The sequence below is a fragment of the Poecilia latipinna genome, unplaced genomic scaffold (genome assembly GCF_001443285.1).
Source record: "Poecilia latipinna isolate Pla-1442-1.1 unplaced genomic scaffold, P_latipinna-1.0 Scaffold176, whole genome shotgun sequence".
NCBI classification, from domain to species: domain Eukaryota; kingdom Metazoa; phylum Chordata; class Actinopteri; order Cyprinodontiformes; family Poeciliidae; genus Poecilia; species Poecilia latipinna.
In genome coordinates this window covers 295192-315113 of record NW_015112792.1, presented here as the reverse complement: position 1 = coordinate 315113, position 19922 = coordinate 295192, and the positions used below count along the sequence as shown (strand labels likewise).

At 39.2% G+C, this 19922-nt stretch overlaps 1 protein-coding gene across 3 annotated transcripts in view; it reads left to right on the top strand.

Annotated features, from left to right (window-relative positions):
• acsf3 (acyl-CoA synthetase family member 3) overlaps positions 1 to 6919 on the top strand; it is a 35467-nt gene extending 28548 nt beyond the window's left edge. For all 3 annotated transcript variants that reach the window (XM_015030241.1, XM_015030242.1, XM_015030240.1), the window contains 3 exons: positions 1329 to 1463; positions 1950 to 2061; positions 5486 to 6919. In XM_015030241.1, the coding sequence (XP_014885727.1) occupies positions 1329 to 1463; positions 1950 to 2061; positions 5486 to 5600 (362 nt within the window). In that variant the 3' untranslated portion in view covers positions 5601 to 6919. The remainder of the gene's footprint in view (positions 1 to 1328; positions 1464 to 1949; positions 2062 to 5485) is intronic.
• Positions 6920 to 19922: the final 13003 nt, after the last annotated feature.

Genomic DNA, 19922 nt, shown 5'->3' with positions numbered 1-19922 from the left:
CCCCCCATTTCAAGGAAAAACCAAAGTTTTAAAAAAAAAATTTTTTTTTTTTTTTTTTTTTTTTTTTGGTCAGGGTATAAAACAAGCTTTTTTAACAGACCACCAGCCACACCTATGCATTTTATAAATCGACAAATCTGTCCCACTATCCTTGAGCTCAAGTAAATCTCAGTGTTTTGGGAGCAATAAAATAAAATGCATCAGCTGTCGGTGCAAACGAAAGCAAACGTTTGTTCAAATGAGTATATGTATATGTCACCTAAAAATCTAAATTTTAGTCCGTTGCAGCAAGTATTGCATCTAAGCAGATTTTTCCGATTGCGGTATTGCACGCGTTGATGTTGCCATGACAATGCATTGTTCAGCTTTCGACATGGGTTTAGGCTTAGCAGAAGGAAACGGTGTTTGGACTTGGACTCCTTTGTTCTCCGCCCGGTGTTCAGCTGCAGCTTCAGGTGGATGGCGACTCTTCAGACCGGTTCTTAACTCCGACACTCTGCTTATCTCCACCGCCGTGTCTCGATCACATCCATCCTCCTGGTACCAGCTGTCCTGAAAGTAACACCTGTAATAACCTAAAAGGACATCTTCCCATTCCATCTTTTTTTTTCCCCATCACCACCTCTGTCCATTTTTCTCTCCTTTTCTCGCTCTCCACTCATCCATACTGACCCACTTCCTCCTCTCGTTTTCCCCAGACCCAGCTGCGTCCCTTATCCCCACATACTTTACTCCGCTACACCTGGCCCCCAGACACCTATGTGTGTGTGCATCTGGAGGATGTCTGGAGGATCTTAAACACTCATCCATTTGCTGCATTCTGACTTTCTCTGCCTCACACACACATAACCACACACTTCCTTACCCAAAGACACAAATCTCTGGCTTTCTTTGTGTTATTTGTGTTATTCACATGTGCTGCTCCGTTTTTTTTGTTTTTTTTTTTAGTATATTTTTACTGAGATTTCTCCCTGAGTCAAATAATTCCTTGTGTTTAATGAAGCCAGAAGCTGCTAAAAGTGTAAACACTGTTGACCTGTTTTAAGCACAACCAGAATATAAGTGGCATGGAAATCTATGTTTGAGTAAAAAGATTTAATTTTGAACTTGAATCTTTTTCCTGTGCCAAAAATATATACAGCAAAATTACATCTCTTTAAATCGATCTTCCCGTCTTTCTACGGGAAGACCGATTCTTCCCGTAGAAGACGCGATCTTCTACGGGAAGATCGATCTACGGGATCGACTTCTCTGAGCAAATGATTGGCTGCAATCATTTTCGTTACTTTCATTGTGCCACGCCGCGTCTTTTTGCATTTCTGTTTCAGGAGACACGGCAGTCTACAAAGATGGCGTCTACTGGATCTTGGGCCGCAGCAGCGTCGACATCATCAAGAGCGGTGGCTATAAGATCAGCGCCCTCGAAGTGGAGCGACACCTACTGGCTCATCCAGACATCGTTGGTAAGTACTGTGCAAACTTTCGTTGAAAGCAATTGTTTTGTTGTTTTTATTAATTCTGAATTACTCAATGCACACTGTTGGTCAGCTGGCTGAAAGGTTTCCCTACTATTTATCTCTTTATTAAAGTAACTCTGTTTAAAAGTAACAGTTTACACTCTGTAAGCATCTTATGCACGTTACCTGAGCAGATAGCTTCACTAATCACCTGGTTAATATCAGCCGGGTACCTGATTTTACTCAGTTCCTAAAAGTACAAGTTATATTGATGGGACTTATGAAAGTAGTTATCGAGCAAAATGTTTTTTGATTATTTGATTATTAAGATCTGCATTTTTTTTTCTTTAAGAAAATGTAATTTCATAAACTTAGATGGCCAGTGCAGTTTATATTTAATTTGTCAAACTTCTTATTTTTAGATTTTGTAAACAAATTAATTAATTCAGCAATTACTTCATTAACATATTTCTGTTTGTTTTTGTGACTTAGATGTGGCTGTGATTGGCGCTAAAGATGCTACGTGGGGTCAAAAGGTCACGGCCGTGGTGCAGCTGCAGAAAGGCCGGAGTTTAACTCTACCAGAATTAAAGACCTGGGCAAGGTAATGTCAGGTTTTCAGATTTTTTTTCATCTATGCAGACTTTCAGAGTCACAATAAATATATGATTCATTTAGATGATGACCTTTTCAGGCAATGGGGTTATGTACTCTTTTTTTTTTTTTTGTCAAATGAAAAAAAAAGAGTATATTTTTGGCACAGGAAATGAAACAAGCTTTCATGCACAAACATCAGAAGATCTTTTTCAATCTGAGTAATACCGATTAAACACAAAAATTATCAATGAGGTCAAAACATAACCGTTTAAAATAATGTCATTATACAAATCTTCCCAAGTTCAATTTAGCAAAATGATTTAGAGAGCTTTAGCCATAGTCACATTGTTCTAGCTCTACCAACTACGGCAGTATTGTAGTCAGTAACAGCTACAACAGAGTTGTATTTGAAAAATTGAGATTTTTTTTTGTACTTGACTGAGAAACAACATGTGTGGCTTGTTTTATCAAAAAACTGGTAAAAAATAAAATGAAGAAACAAAGAAATGGAAGGGTTTTTTTTTTTTACATGTAAATGGTGAGCTATGTTTGGAAAAAAAACTGATTAAAAAAGTCTAACAAATTTGTCTCTGGTTATTAAGCTCTAAGGCTCAAACCTGGATTAAACAAGTATGACAGTATATTTTACATTAGCGTATTTGTTTTATTATCAATAGTATATTTTAATATATGGCAAGCAAAAAAAATAAAATGCTCCAGCCATGATTCACATCGTCATGCTCCATATTCCAATATTTACTAATTATAGGTTAATATATCTGGAGGGGAGGAACAAAATAAGTAAAGTGGAAGTTGTTTTTGCGCTCAAAGTCTAGAAAGTTTACCACCTGCGCTCTTTCACACTGTGGCCACAGTTTGACTCAGACTCGCACCACCAGAGGAGCCTGTGACCCAAATAACTTCTGACCAATCCATCATCCTAAGCCTGCAACAGCAACAGACCACCACATCCCACTATCACAGAGGTGTGTTTTTATTTGATACTGCGCTGTTATTCATGGAAGCCAAACAGAAACCGCTAATGCAGAGAAGTCCAGCTCTCGGATTCCCTCTCACTGACCCCGAAGTTCTCTCGTTAATTGAAAGACTTGTGCAGGAATAAGAAGCCGCAGTCGGATTAATAAGGAGAAAGAAGAGAAAAAAGAGGAAGATAAGCAAACAGAGGATTGCTGTGGATGTCAAACATTTCCTCCTCCTTTTCTGAATGTCAGTGGAGTTTGTTTTGTCTGAAGCTGATTGTAGTTTCCACACAAACGCTGTGATTTTTTTTTTAATCTTTTCTATCAATTTCATCATCTTCACTTCTGGATGATCAGATTATTGTTACAGTGAAAAGAAATGATGGTAAGAATTATTCATTCTGGTACAATGGAGTTATATGATTTTTGTTGATGATGTTTGCATATCATTGGGATTGTTCCTTTTAATGTTTGAACTGTTTTCCAGTTGTTGGCCCCAAGTGATCAACAATAATTGGTGTGCTACAACTTTTAAAAATAATTAAATGTTATTAGTGTGTTTAGTCTCACATGTGCACCAGCGGACCGGCAGCGCTTTGAAGAAATTGCATGCCCTGCCATGAAGTAGGGGGTAAATTTGACATATTTGCCTAAATGTTTTGCAAATAAGAATAAAACAATAACAAAAGTTCTTCATTTGTAATAAACCTGTTTCGCCCTGATGCTACAAAATGAAATCTTTGAAAGTGGAATGCCTTCAGAAGTCACCTATTTAGTAGAGTCCATTTGTGCGTAATTAATATCTTAACAGAAGTACAGCTGTTGTATGAAGGCCTCAGAAGTTTATTAGAGAACATAAGAGAGCAAACCACACCAAGAAGACAGCAGACAGGAGGGGAGCAAAGTAGTGGAGACAGGTCACAGCAGGGTTAGGTTATATACTAAATCCTAGACATACACCTGAGCTGTACAGCTCCTCCAAAGATCAGGTGGGCCTTTTGGTCTTTGCTCTGAAAAATGCTGTCCTTCCCTGCCTCGTCTGGTTTCCATTTCTGTTACAGAGTACGTATCAAATTAATCTCTGTCCTTAAAATTCTGCACACAAATGCACCAATATAATAATGTTGGGGTATTGTCTGTGATTTCTTTGTTTTCAAAATTGAAATCATTCTTATATTTGTAATTACAGCAAACAGTAAACGATTTAGTCACCTGACCTTTTTGATAAAGACAATTCTGGTTTGTGAGTGTATGCAGCAATAGACTTATAGCAAAAAAAAGCAACAAAAAAAAAACTTTAAAAAAATGTATTATTTTTCTAACCACTCATATTTTCGTTAAGAAAAATGCCATAAATTTCCTCTCCGTACAGGAATCCCGTCGGTGACATTCCCTGTAGGACCTCAGGTTTGTCCAGGCTTGACGGCTCCATACAGAGTCACGATGTTAGAATGTTAGATCCCGCTGCTCCAGTCTGGTAGATTAGCACCGCTGCCGGTGACCCAGGTTGACACGTTCGGGGCTGAACTGCAAACATACGCATGGCGCAGCGTTCACAGCCGGGGGGGTGTCCTGCCAGCGGAGCCACAGTGCCAACACGTTGCTGAGTCGAGAGTGTGGAGGAAACGGAGGCAGATAAAATGAGACATAAACAAGGAGACGGATGCTCACTCTTCAGTGCCCTGGCTTCAGCTGTCACTCTGAATCTGAATCACACCCACTGTGCTCTGTGCTGCCGTGCACACACACACGCACACACTCACGCAGGGTGCCCGGAAGAAATTGGTGACATGAGCGAGCCATGTTACGGAGACGCGTATGCATGCACATTTACCCAGACTCTCCTCCCTGAGTCAGACAGACGGAGACATCTGCTGAAAGGAGTGTTTGATGGCAGCCGTATGACTCATTATGTTCACTCGCACAGCAGCAGCAGCACACACAATAACACGCAAACAAACAAACTAGGTTAGAAGATAATAAAAACTGCTCCAGGCTTAAAGACTCGACGCAACAGCCAACCAGTGAAAACCGAAAAATAAAACACTTTTAATTATCGCAGCCTTCTGTTTTTCTCTTTATTATTTGCCGAGTTTTTTTTTTTTGTGTTTTTTTTTCATCTCATTTTGATTATGTTGCTTTGTATGAAGGGAATTGTCTGTGTCTGGAAGGGAATTGGGGATATTAAGGCAGAGAGCTGCAGAGCGCATGAAGGACGTTTCTTTCCTTATCTCAACTACTCTGCCATGGGGCAAGCCTTTGTTTTGGCAATTGTTTTTATTTTTGTGTTGTTGTTTTGATGTTGCATTAGTGTGCGCCCTCACCCGTTCGCATTGGCATATTTGTCAGCCTTGTGTTCCTTATAACTGTTTATTCTTTTGTTATTTTTTTTTTGTGCATTTTTTCCCCCCTAAACAGTCATCTGTGTGTAAAGCGTCTTGTTTATTGCAGGGAGCACATGGCGCCCTACATCATCCCGACAGGCCTGGTGTTGGTGGAGGAAATGCCGAGGAATCAGATGGGGAAAGTCAACAAGAAGGACCTCCTGCGACACTTTTCCCCGTGACTGGACGGCTTTGACGTCTGTGAAAGCGTGGGTGTTTCTTCAAGTGCGCATCTCTTCCAAGATATTCCTTCCAGATCAGACAGACGTTTCACGCTAATGTAGTGAAAGGAAACAGAATAATGGTTGATATTCGCTGGAAACCAGTCACAGCTCCCAGAACTTGCCATGGAGATAAATCTGGTCTTGTTTGTCACAACTAGTACGGTTGCTTTGATGAAGCAGAATAAAGTCGCTCCATGATGAGGGTAGTGTGTTAAAAGTTGGTTTGCAATTTGGAAAGAGAGAAGAAGTATTCAAATCTGTTTCCAAATATGCGTGTTGTGTGACAAGAGGTTTTCCAAAATACTATTTGAATCCTCTTCATTTGCCAGTTCTCTAAACTGGTTCTGAAAAGGGTGTAAAATTGCAAAAACCTAAGCAAACACTTTCATTCTTTAACTTTTTCACATTTTGTGAAACACCAACATATTTAATTGGAATATGGCGGGTGAGCACCATTCTCCATTTGCTCTGACGTTTTAGGTGAAGAGCCACGTCGATGTTCAAAGAACGGATCGAGCATTACTCTGTGACATGTTTCAACCTCCAGATGTTTTCTAACCTAACTTTAAACTTCGCAGCTTTCTCCTGCTGTGCTCCATGGTCTTCATGATGATGGTTGTTCACTAATGTCACTTTTTTAGATTTTCTCTCTCCACTTCACAATGATGAATCTCTGTCAATCTACTGGATTTAGATCCCATTAAGATGGGATCTAAATCCAAAAATATTCTAGTTGTAATGTGTCAAAATGAGAAAAAGTTGATGAGATATGAAAACCTTTCTAAGTGGTTTAATTTAAGCAGAAGCTACGTTGTTAATATTTAACACACTACCTTTCCATCATAGAGGTATTGCTGCATTCAATAACATGAACCCCTATAAATCTTTAGTATTTACAAAGAACATTTTGCGTTGGATTCATAACACATGGCAGTGTGAAACTTTATAGGATGAACTTTTGGGATCGAAGTTTTATGTAGAAAAATATTTTTGCTTTACTTGCAATAGCTCTTAAAAAAATGATCAATTTAATGTAAAGGAAGAAAAGTTGAGAAGAAATGAATGACGGCAGTCGGCACTGTTGTAGGATTCGCTGCTCTTGAAGCCATCATGATTTTATCAAGATGATACGGTGCTACACACAAATAAATTAACAACAGATAATTTTGTTATTGATTAGAAAAACATACTTTGTCTTTGTAAAAAAAAAATAGATTGATTCACTTGAATATCTGTACATAAAACACACGTGGTAAATAAAAATTTTTGGAAGTGTATCTAAAGTTACCAACCTTTTTTTTTTTTACAAGTCTGCCTCCTCTGCATGCTGTTACACTGGTTTCCTCAATGTGTGTGTGTAGGTGTGTGTGCGTGTGTGTGTGTGTGTGTGTGTGTATAAATTTGGCTACACAGGTGTGATGAGAGCTCGAAAACAACTTCTGCAGCAAGGCAAAACACCACAGCTGGATGCCCCGCACTCCATCTGACTAACCCTCTCACCCCGCTCGCTCTCCTCGCCTCTCATCCTTTCTCTTCTCAATTTATCCAATACTTCGCCTCTTCTGTCTTCATCACAAGTCACAGCAGATTGTTGCAGCGCACGGATCACCTCGGCTGCCAGACTCCCTCTGAATGAGCCGTGGCACGCTGCCAGAGTAGACTTTGTGTGTGTGTGTGTGTGAGGAAATGACAGAAACTGGAGAGAGCGGAGAAAGAACTCTAAACCAGAATGAAGCGATAACGAGAGAAAGTTGGTAGGAGGGGAGGGACAGAAAGGGACGGAAAAGACTCATGGAGTTTTCAGTAAGTGATGCAAAGTGAAGTTGGTGACGAAGTAGAAAAAGAAATCAGGCTGAGGTAAACAGTCATGTCATGATGAATGGGCAGAGAGCTGAAGATGGAAAGATATAGAAGTGCAACCCCCAGCTGATGCGGCCTCCTGTCCGCACACACACACACACACACACACACACATGCTCGTCCGCCCACAGCCACCAGAGACCTGATTAAGAGAGCAGTGCTATCGATCTGTGGGCTGGCAGGATAGGATGGATGAGCAGTCAGAGGACAGCTCCAATGCACCTCGGGTTCCCCACCTTGCAAGACGCTCAGGTCCTCGACCGGAGCCACCGGAAGGAGGCCTGGGTATGCAGAAACATCTCGTGCGTGTTTGAAGGTTGTGCTGAGGAGGTTTTTCAAAATCAAGGAGGAGCGGAGCGGGGGCTTCAGACAGTCGACGGGTACTGCTCTTGTACCCTTGAACTGCCTTCACCTCTCCTTTTTGTCTCCTCAACACACACATTCAACCACCTTCTGCCTTTGTTCGCTGGAGCGTAGTGTAAGAGGTTGTCTACAGATGGCTGCTTATTGGGCTCTAGGGTCCTGGAGGGTGGGGCCTGTAGGGATGCCGGCGAGGTTGTTTAGGACAGAGAGACGGAGAGAGAGTGTCAATGGAGTGGCAAAAGGTTTTTCAAAAATGTTTACAAAGATTCGGAAAGAGAGTTTGAATCTTTGTGGTTGTGTTTTCACATCGCATGCAACCCTGCCTCCAAGGTCTGAACAGTGATCGTGTCCCATCAAAGGCTGCAAACTGAGTGAGTTTTTCATTCACACACTGTAAAAACACAAAATCTCAACAACTATTTTTGGTCTAGTACAAATATCTTAGAGCACTTGAAATAAGATAAAGCTACCTCATAGGAAACTTTTCTGCACAATATAGGAGCTTGCTTGTTTTAAGTAAATAAAATCTTAAAAGTACTAGTTCCACTGGCAGATTAATTCTCTTATAAGACGTTTTCCCGTCTTATAAATTAAATAATTTGCCAGTGGAACTAGTAATTTTTCATACATACTAAGGAATTATTGACTTAAAACAAGTCCTTGTATCTTGCTGAAAAGTTACTTGTATGTTAGTTTTTAGAAACTAGATCAAAAATACTTGGTGAGATTTTGTGCATTTTTTGTGTCTGAGGAAGAAAAACTACAGAGAGCCTTCATAGATGTTATGAAGGATGAAGAGGATTTGGTGCTCAGTTGAGGGAGACGATCAGCTGTAGAGAACTCTAAAAACAAAAGCTCACAGAAGATCTTGTAATCTTGTAAATCTTTTCAATCCTGGCTTCTTCTATTCAAATTTACTGAGTATCGCAGTAAATGTTTCCCAAACAGATTTTCCATGTTGTGAAGTTAAAGTCGCTTCCAAACCTTTGGCCTATAGTGTACAATGTACAAAGCATTTTTAAAACATGCTCATATTGCCACTGTTTGTAGAGCCTGATTCACAATGCAGCGAGGTCAGCAGTGTAGCGGCGCGCTCTCTGAGGATTTGGACGTATATTTTATGTTATTTTGACACACATCCTCTCACTGTAACTCCGCAGACATCTCTCTGCCTGCCACTCTTCTCTGAACATGAAAGCCATCCATCACGAATGATTCTGGAGGAGAACAAAGTCCCTCCTTCTTCTCTTTAGACTGCATAATAAACAGGTCAGACTCAAGTAGCGAGGCAAACAAACACAGTAGCTTCTGGATTCGTGGCAAAGCGCTCACATGCCGCTGCGCTGTTTTACATTCCAGGAGCAAACAGAAAATGGGGCTATAATTATACAGTCAAACATTTACATGCACACTTTTGACAGTCACAAAAGCCCGTGTGCCTGCGGCTAGTTGATCAACATGACAGGCTTTATGAATGTAAGTGGGCAGAGAGCCAGAGTGATGGGAGGATGACAGCGAAGGCTCATCAGCCCCAGGGACACCCAAGTTTACATACACACATGAGTGGATCCAGAGTGCCACTAGGCCTGTGTGGGTGCTTAACCGATGCTTGTACTGGCAGGTTGTTGTTTATATGGAGCTCATGTTTATTCTAAAGCTACTTACACCTCACCGGCTCAGCCTTGGGCTTCACTCCTGTGAAACTTCCTCTGAATCGCTCTCTGTTTTCCACGCTGCCTTTTCTCCGTTGGCATTTTACTCTTTTTCTTATTCTACGACTGTCTTACTGTTTTTTTTTTTCTTCCCCGCCTCTTATTGCTATGCGTCACTGAGATGTTCCACGACACGTTTTCAGCCTTACCAGCAGCATCGCTCGAGGCCTGAAAATGTCGCTGTGATGGGCAAACCTTCCCCTGTAGCATTAGCAGAAATATCTTCATCAGCTCTTTGATGAACTGGCAGGAAAATTTTTGTTTGGATGTTTTCAGTCATCAAACGATGAAAGCTGGTGGATTTTTGATTTGTTTGCATTTTTTTTTTTTTTTTGCTAGCACTCAAAATCTATATATATATAAAAAAAAGAAAATACACAAAATTATTCCTCTGACTTTACCTTTAAGATCTTTATGAAGTTGAACGTTGTCCTCATCCAACTTGAAACCCAACCAGAATATCAATTTGTACAAGCTTGTAGTGTAGATACACCTTGCTAACGTTTCACTTTTCTTTTTTTGTTAACAAAACACAATGTTTTGCTAAAAAAAAAGAATTGTGTTTTCTAATAGGCTTGTAGTCTAAAAGTTCAAATAAGTTGTTAAAAATTCCAAAATCAATGGCAATTTTTGCCCAAGGTGAGTTTTTCAAAACTAGCTATTTGTCGCATGCAAACTTTTACTCCAGCATTTTCTTGTTAAAATAAAGAGGCTAAAAACTTTTCAAAGAAAAGAGAAAAAAAAAATCACAGATCAATACCGAATAATCATGTTCTAGCACTCATAACTCGGCCCACTCAACAATGGAGAGAGACAAGGTCATGAGAGAATAAATAGCAGGCAGACTAGCTAATGATCTATCATTCTGGACAAGCGGCTGCACCAGAGAGCGGGCTGGCTGACAAGATCATTAATAAAAGCTGCTGGGAGAGTGATCGATCGGCTTGATGGATGATCAGAGCCACAAATACTATAAAACACCTGGATGTCAAGCCCCGTCTCTTTGAAGGAAGGGGAGCCTTCACCCTCCGACAGGGGAGTCGTCAGACGAGTTCAGACCCTGATGCTCGACTTATCTACTGTGCTGGAAAATGAATTCAGTTTTGCATCTCCCCGCCTTGGATTTAGTGCGTGCAGTGTAGCGCGGTGGAGTGTTGTGTTCTCCGCTCTCTGCAGTCGGTGGTGTGTGTTGTAAGCTCGGAGAAGCTCAGTGTGAGAGCATCAGTGTAATTTCAGGTAGATCAGGGAGTCAGCAGGTGTTGTGCCACGCAGGCTGCAGCAGCAGTCTATCGTTCTGTAATGGGAGGTATTCATTATTGACGTGCTCCTTTCACGCCATTACTGAGCTCTGTGGTGGTAATCCGTGTCTCCTCTATGTATCTCCGCTCCCTCCCGGCCTCCGTTCTCTCTCTATCTACAGTATCTGCCAGCATGCTACGGTGTCTCTTTTGTCATCAGCGCGCACACACACATACAGTCGCACGCCTTACTCAGCAGCTCATCTTGATTCTTAATCTTTTCAGAGAGAAGGAGAATGAGTTCAGAAGGAGAGGAGTCTCCTTGCATGGCTGCTTGTATCAATATCTGTACATTGATCTGGCCTTGCCTCTCCTCCTCCATTCATCCAGATATAGATTGGTTTTTCCAGCAGGTATCTCTGCCTATAATCTGACAGATGGGTGGAGTGCATGAGGGGGGTTTTATTGGACCGAGGGGGGTGCGGGGGGAAGGGGGGGGGGATCTCACATGCCACTAGAGTGTGTTAGACCGCTGAACAAAAAGAAACAGGGAGGGGACATTGGGTCCCGGTGATGGCAACACTTTTATTTGTTTGCAGACCGATACAGATGGAAAGAGAAAGAGTTTATGGCTCGTTTTTATTGTTAGACAAAACTATTTTGAATTAAATTTCTGATGCTGCATAAGTGAAACAATGATCAATAAATAACCATGTTTACCAAAAATCACCGCTCCATGGAGATGAATATTGACTTCTGGTAGAAAGAAACATCTGATCACATTTCTTTACTCTGTTCTGTAAAGCCCTGTGGCTTTACAGACATACCGTCCCATCACAGACTGAGGGTTTCTGTTTTTTAAGCTCTCTCTTTGCTGTCACGGCTTAATAATAACCATAATGGCTATTTTCCTAAAATGTGTAAGTTTTACTGCGGGGTCTTGTTTCAGTCTGACACTAACAGTACAAACCTTTAACTTCCTAAACTTTATTTTAGACTCACAAAATAACACAGAGACTCCAGACACCATAGACAGCTTATCATTTTTTCCATCTATCTCTAAATGTGCTATTCACCTCTTGTAACAATTATTCTCCATTCCACTCCTAATTAGTTTTAGTTATTTTATATCAGACCTTTTTTTATACATACTATCCTCTTCTTGGAAAAAACAGAGTGTCTTCAGTCAGAGGCTTCTTCTGATTGGCTGTAATACAGACCGCTACAAGAGATATTTCCTGCCAACAGCCATCACTACCTACAATAACTCTTTGAAGAATCAGAATTAATATCAGCTACAATAACATTTAATTTCCCTCTGGGATCAGTAAAATATGTTTTAATTTGAATTTGATATAAAACAGAGATGTCTGTCATGAAACCACCAATCAGGCATCAGTTTGTATCAGACTGAGAAACTTTTTTAACCGCCTTGACAAACACATTTTTCAGTTTTGTGATGCAGTTAAATGTCTATCAGCAGGATGTTGCTTAGTTAATTTTGATCAGACATCATGATCTGTCTCATTTAATAGTAATTAAATGAAACATTTAATTACTATTAATCATTGATACCCAAAATCATTGGGTATCAAAATCATTGTACATGGAAACAGAGTGTAATACAAAGTCTTGATGAAACTGAATTACATTAAAATATGTTTGAGATATGAGCATCTTCATGATTATTTCTGTAATTTGTAGAAACATTAAACTATCGAGAAAAATAAACATTAAGAATAAAATGGTTTGGATTTGACATATTAAATCCTGAATCACAATTCTCCAGTTTTAATTCTGTTTTTCTCTCAAGAAGTGATTTAATAATTTAAGTTCTCAATCTGAAAGCTCACATTTTTTCCACACTCTTAAGCAACTGTTAGCTCTTTGTTTATTTTGTGCTTAACAGGACGATTTCAGAGAAACCTACCTAATAAAAAAAAAACAACAACAACAAAAAAAAACTTTGATTTATTTTTTGTAGATTCACACTCTTAATTTTTGCTCGGCTGCAACACGCGAAACCAACTCTGCTGAGATAAGGAGGCCTTGTGTTAAATGAGTTGGGTTTGTTGTCTGGAAGTGGAGAGTGGAAAGGGTTCGGATTCATTTTGTCTGCATGTGTCTGTGCAGTGATGTGTGATCAGTGCCCGACCATAAATCAGAGGGCCTCAGGCCGCAGGGTTGCCCCGGCTCGTGGCTCCATGTGTAATTACAAAGCTGACATTTAAACAGCAGCAGCCATATTTCACCCTCCGCGCGCTGTGGACTCGGAGTGGTCTGCTGATGGAGTAAAAGTTTTCAACCGGAATAAATAAATAAATAAACAGACAGGAGGAGAAAAAAAAATCAATTAGAGATAGAATGCATTCTAATATGATGTTAATGGAGCCACATATTAATTATTCAGCAGTGGCCATTTTGCCTGCTTATTAAAGTAGCAGCTGAGAGGAGAAATGTGCAGCATTACTCTGCCCTGCTTTGCTCCGGCAGCATTATTACCACTTTGTCTTCTGCTGGCAACGCTGGAAACACATTACTTATCTGTTGTGTGTTTGTGCAGCATCTCCCCGTGTAATGCTGTATAAGTTTATTTTCCTATGAGTAATGCTTCAGTTTATCTGCTATGTTGTTGTTGTTGTTTTTTTATTTACCACTTATATACCGCTAACTATTTTTAAGATGTATCATGTGGCATCATCCCTGTAATTTCACTCATTGACTCCACACAGTGCGTTTTAAATATTTTCTAAGTTGTGTATATGTTGTTTTGCTTAATTGTTGTGATTTTGATAAAAAGCTTTATCACCACAAGTTGATGTATATTTGACTTTTACTCTTAATTCCTTAATTCAGAAGGCAGAAACAACATAAAGCACCAAGCTTCACCGCTATTGATCTTGTTGTCTATTTATCCCTCCATTCATCTCACCATCTGTTTGTCAATTTGACCACATGCTTGTTGCTCATTTCCACAATTCTTCCTTTCTTCCTTACAGTTTATGCTTTTTTGCATGTCGTATATACATGGATTAACCATTCTAAATATATCTGAAGAAGAAATGTTCTATTTGCACTCAAAAGCTAATTTCGAACTCTGCAAGCTATTGTCTGAAAAAAAATGTATATTTTTGACATGGCATTGTGTCCCAGAAGAACAGAGGAAAATTTAAAGAAATTTAAACGGGGCCTGCCAAAATGTGCAAATCTGTTGGAATGTTGTCTTCCATTGACTTCCTCCAATAAAAAGAATAGCTTATTTTAGGGAAAAGGCTACTGCTAATGTGGGCAGTGCACTGCTGATGTTTGTGCTAATGTTAATGCACTGCCTTCTGATTTTTACTTTTGCAAAAGTAAAAATCAGACGTTTTCTTCGTGGCACTTTGTTACCAGAAGAAGCGCTCATCTCTTAGCAACAGACCAACAACAAATATTGTTATTGTTCAAAAAAACATAAAATTTCTTTTGAGATACTACTTATGGTATACTACTTAACAAGAATTTTGCAGTTGGTGAATTTTGCAGAAAAGTTATTTTTTATTTATTTTTTTACTTTTGTGTACTTTTTTTACACAATAGTAAAAATCTGATTTATATTTTGTGGCAGTTGGTTACCACAAAAAACACTCTTCTCTTAACAATAAATTAATAATTGTTTACAAAACATGAACACTTTTGAAATACTGCTTATGTCCTTAGACACAAGAAATTTACAGTTGGTAGATTTTGCAAAAGTAAAAATCAGATGTTTCCTTTGTGCTACTTGGTTACCAAAAAAAAAAAAAACACTCCTCTCTTAGCAACAGACTAACACCAAATATTGTTATTGTTCAGTAAATTTTTCTTCTGCTTCTGCTCTTTTGAAGTACTACTTATTTTACACTATTTACTACTAAACAAGAATTGCACAGTTGGTGAATTTTGCAAAAAAGTGAAAATGTTTTTTTTTTGTTTTTGTTTTTTTTGTCATTGGTGGTAGACATATTATAAAAGAGACATTCAACAAAAAGTAAAAATCTGTTTTGTACTTCGTGGCAGTTCGCTACCAGAAAGAAATACTAATTTCTTAATACCAAATTAATAACTCTTTACAAAACATGAGCACTTTTGAAAAACTGCTTATCTGCTTAGACACAAGAAATTTACCGTTGGTAAATTTTGCAAAAGTTAAAATCAGACGTTTCCTTCGTGGCACTTGGTTACCAAAAAAAAAAAAAAAAAAAAAAAAAAAAAAAAAAAAACGCTCGTCTCTTAGCAACAGACTAACAACAAATATTGTTATTGTTCAATAAACATAAGATTTCTTCTGCTCTTTTGAAATACTACTTATTTTACACTATTTACTACTAAACAAGAATTGTGCAGTTGGTGAATTGTGCAGTATTTTGGGGGGATTTTGTCATTGGTGGTAAATATATTATAAAACAGACATTCAACACAAAAGTATAAATCTAATTTACACTTTAGTTCGTTACAAGAAAAAAAAAGACTCATCTATTAATAGCAAGTAATACTAGCAAATTTCTGAAGAAATTTAAAAGGGCTTGCCGAAGTGTCCCTGTCAGTTGGAACGCAGCATTCTGATGATAAAAATTATTATCGATGCTAAAGTATACAGTGTACTCAATAGTTTGTGGAGAATTACAAGAATGTTAACTAACACTGACTTCTTCCATGTTAGTTAACATGGAAGAAGTCCACAAATTTTAGCATACTGAAGTATGCTAAAATTTGTGTATAATCTAAAATTAGCCAAAATGCTAATGTTAGCTGTAAAGCTGTCAGTTGTATGTAGGGTATCAGCAATGGTGGGAAGTAACTTAAGAACAATTTTCGTGTATCTGTACTTTACTTAAAGTAGATTTAATAATGGGTACTTTCTACTTTTACTCCACTACATTTTACAGTAAGTATCTGTACTTTCTACTTCACTATATTTCTACAAAGCTGTCGCATTACTCGTTACATCCAAGTCGCGTTGCGCTTTTTTTCCGTTAAAATGTGAAGTTCAGAGTCTTTAGGTGGCGCCGTAAAATCCAAGCAATAACGTGACTTAGTGTCTGTTGTCACCCATCGCCTCCACCGTTACTCGCACGCGGAGCTCCAGACATGCGCAGTGGTTTCCTCTGAGCGGGAGAAGATGTCTGTCTAATCGTCAGTAATATAATAGCGCTGCATAAATCATAAGATATGGCGACATGTAAAATCAGCAGCGCTTCGCTTTCACAGACGGTGGGGACTTTGTCCAACTTTTAGCGTCACTTGGAAGGAAAGCTTAAAGAAAGGTAAGATCTGTGGACGTGATGCTAGCAAAGCTAGCTGTACTGACTGAGACACACATGTTGCATCTGCGATGAAAAAAAGTTATCACTCATGCACTGAATTATTGTGTGGAGGTGTTGACTGAGGTGTCGCAAATATGGAACAACGCTGTGACCAAAGTGCAATATGACATTCAGGAACGATCCGATTCTTCTGGACGGATCTTTACTGATTACATTTATTTCAGCTCTAAGTATTTAATATCTAGGTGTTTTATGAATGGGGATCTTTCAGATCAATTTGAGAACCAATTTTGATAGGTAAAACTTAATTTTTTTGTGTCACGTAGCGCCGGGTGCTGGTCTTGACTACAACTCTGCTACGTGGCTCCTGGTTGCATGTCCTCCCCCACCCACCTTCTTTCCATCCCCTTTCTGTTGGATTTCTTTAAAAATAAATGCCACTAGTGGCAAAAAAAGTGAAGGAGACAAGATGTTTCCATCCCTGAAATTATGATGCATAGAATCTCATAACTAAGTCTAAATTATGTTACAGAGAGTAAACATAATAAAAACATGCTTTATCTAAGGCATTGTTCATTAAAATGGCACATTTCTAATGTATTAAAATTAAATACGATCGGTTCATTTAATGATATTGTATTAGGGATTAGGTAATGCATTCAGCAAGTACTTTTACTTGTAATACTTAAGTATTTTTAAAAGCCAATATTTTTTACTTTTACTTAAGTACAAATGTTAATGTGGTAGTTGTACTTTTACTTAAGTACATTTTTTGAGTACTTTCTCCACCACTGGGAATCAGTCGCATGTTGTTTTACTTTGACTTGCTCCATTCAGTATGCTAAACATAGCTAATAAATACAAAAATAGCTAAAATGCTTATTTAGGAAAAAAAGCAGAGCAAGGCTAATGTTGGAGATTATCCTTTCTTCATTTAGATTCTTAATGTATGAGGTTCATGGCCCCAATGAAACACCAAATAGACTTAGAATGAAATTGCATAATGAAAATATCAGAATGACAATGGAATGTGAAAAAGTGAATGAATTAGAAATAATTTTTAAAGACATGAAATCACCACAAACTAAGACTTTTTAAGTGACTCATACTTCGTCACTGAAATTACTTTAAAAACAAAATCCAGAATATATGAAGTAGTTTGTCTGCTGATGGGACTTTTTTTTTTCTTTCTTATCTATGTGCGTGTTTTTGGTTGTTTGGTTCTTTTGTCCTCAAATAAAATGGGGGGACTTTTTCATGTCACTGCCCAGGGGGCCTCTTATTTTATAATCCGTCGATGCATGAAATACATTACACTGCCTGTCAATGTTTGACAATCATTGATCCAGAAGCGGTGTGGGAGATATGTTAGGTTTGATTTTCGAGTAAAATATCAAAGAGGTTTAATGGAGGACAGGCTGCCGGTGGTGGATGAGTTTGAAGGCCACTATTGGCAGACGCTGGTTAGGAAACGAATGTGAGGTGGGAGCTGTGAGACAGGGAGTAAAAATTAAAATTCCTCTTTGGCCTCCTGTCAACCTGCGCCTGCTGACTGCTCAGAGGAGCTGCTGCGTGACGGGATTCCTAATGACACTGCAGCAGCCATTGCCACAAATTGCTTTGACTTGATTTATTTCTCCTTTTTACAGCCACCCCCCCCTCCCCGAACCCCCATCCGCCTCCACCACACTACCCCCCACCAACACCATCTTCACCACCCTGCCATCGTTATTCCTCCTTCACCTCCCCCCCCAACTCCCAACATTGCCATTCAAGCATTCAGTTTCTCTCTCTGTTTTCCTGCCTCTGAATTTCCACTGCTGTCTGCTACAGACTGAATACCATCTCCTCTTCAACACCATGCCAGTGGCAGGGAGCATCTGTCTGGAGGTCCCCCTGCCACACAGCGTTAGAGTCAGGCGGGGTCGCTCACTCCACTGCCCAGTCTGGAAACGGCCTTTGGGCAGAGCGGGGCGAGACTTTGCTGCGATGCGAGGGCGTCCAGCCGGAAACTTGTCTCCGGGTCTGTCCTGCCTTTTCTGCCTTTTGCCATTTGTATGTTTGCATGCAACATTTTGCAGGCGTAGGAGAGGGGTTTTTTTGTAGGTCAAAGAGCACCAAGGCATCAGAAGCAAGCTATGTGTCCTCTGTCTTTCTTATGTTTTCTGACATTGTTTGTGCCATCCCTGTCTTTCCGTTTTCTTTTTTTTTTTTTTTTTAACATATTGCTTATTCTTACGGTGGGGCATTATTAGCTAGGAGCCATCCCTGTGCTCAGCCACTGTTTGACCAGTTTTAATCCCCTTACATTTAGGCTGTTTAAATTGTTTCAGTTCAGTTAAGTTTCTATTTACCTAACCAAAGTGGAGCACTATCAGAGGCAGCAGGCTGCCGTCTGCCACTCACACAGCAGATAGCTCCTTCATGCAGCGACAGCTCAGATAAGGGAAGGGTGGAGGGGGGGGGGATGCTGTTTAATCAAACAGTGAAGGGAATGGGAAATGTGCACAGGGAGCCTGGAATAACTTGTATCACTTCTTTATGAATCTGTCACTGCGTTTGTTCTTATAGAGGCCTTCTTAATTTGTCTTTGGCTAGCTACAAGCTGGTGATTTGCTTGACTGGCGTCCACTTTCAGGACTTTTTCCACTGTTTTTAATTGTGTCTATAAACTCATAAACAGTAGTCAACATCAACACAAAACCACTGCTAAGTTCTACTGTAAGTAACCATTTTGCATGGACATGCACCATCAAATGGTCTTCTGTAATTGTAAATTGTTTTTGGTCATATATGCTTTTGTGTCTACAGTGCAATCAAGAAACAAAAGCACCAGTTCGCCTAGCTACTTCTTTTTAATCATGAAAAATGAGAAAATAAAAAAAAGTACAGCTTTCAAATTATGTCATGTATTGATAAAAAAGCTTTCCAAACCAACCTGACCGTACATAAAGTAGAAATTCTTGTCTGAAACCTTTGGCTGCAACAACTGCCATAAACTTTTTGTGATACCCGACAGTGGTTCTCTTGCATCTCTCTTACATCATCATTTTCTGCCGACTCCTTGCAGAATTGTTTTAATTCATCAGCATTAAAGAGTTGTCTTGCCTCAGCTGCCTTTTTAGTGTCATGTCACAAGGTCTCATTCAGATTTAAGTCCATACTTGAACTAGACCTTCAAATTCACCACTGTTCCACATTTTCTCCATCTATGACTAAGAGCTTTCGTGACGGTTCACTAAATCCCTAGTAATGACTTTCTGAACTGACAGATCGCCGTTTCTCATCTGTTCTTATGTTTTTGCACACTTCATGATCCCTGACACATTTTCTTTTAGTGATTTCTTCATTACTAAAAGATGGTGAAACTGAACCCAAAAACATAGTTAATCATAGTTAAAATAAAAATTTAAATAATAAAAAAACTTTTATTTGTAATCAGCTTATGACAGGGAATTATTCTGCGTTAACTACCTTACTGATTAGATTTAAGTGTTGCAACATCGTTGTGTTTATTTTATAGTTTCAGTTAAAAGTTAATGCAAGTCATTTAAGATATAGATCGTTTCCACTGACCTTATGGAGTTCAGTTTCACTGATGATGTTGATGAAGAGCCAGCGCAGCCACCTCCTGTTGTGGACGTTTTCGCTCTGCACCTCACCCTCTTTCATCTCAAAGTTTTCAGCATTTTTTTTTTTTCCTCTTTAACTCCATTATTTTTTCTGCCTCAGTCACTCCATTTTGATATCTGTAACTGTCTCTCTCTGTATCCATTCATCTTTTCCCCTTCCCCTTTTAGAGGGTGCTCTATCTATCATCTT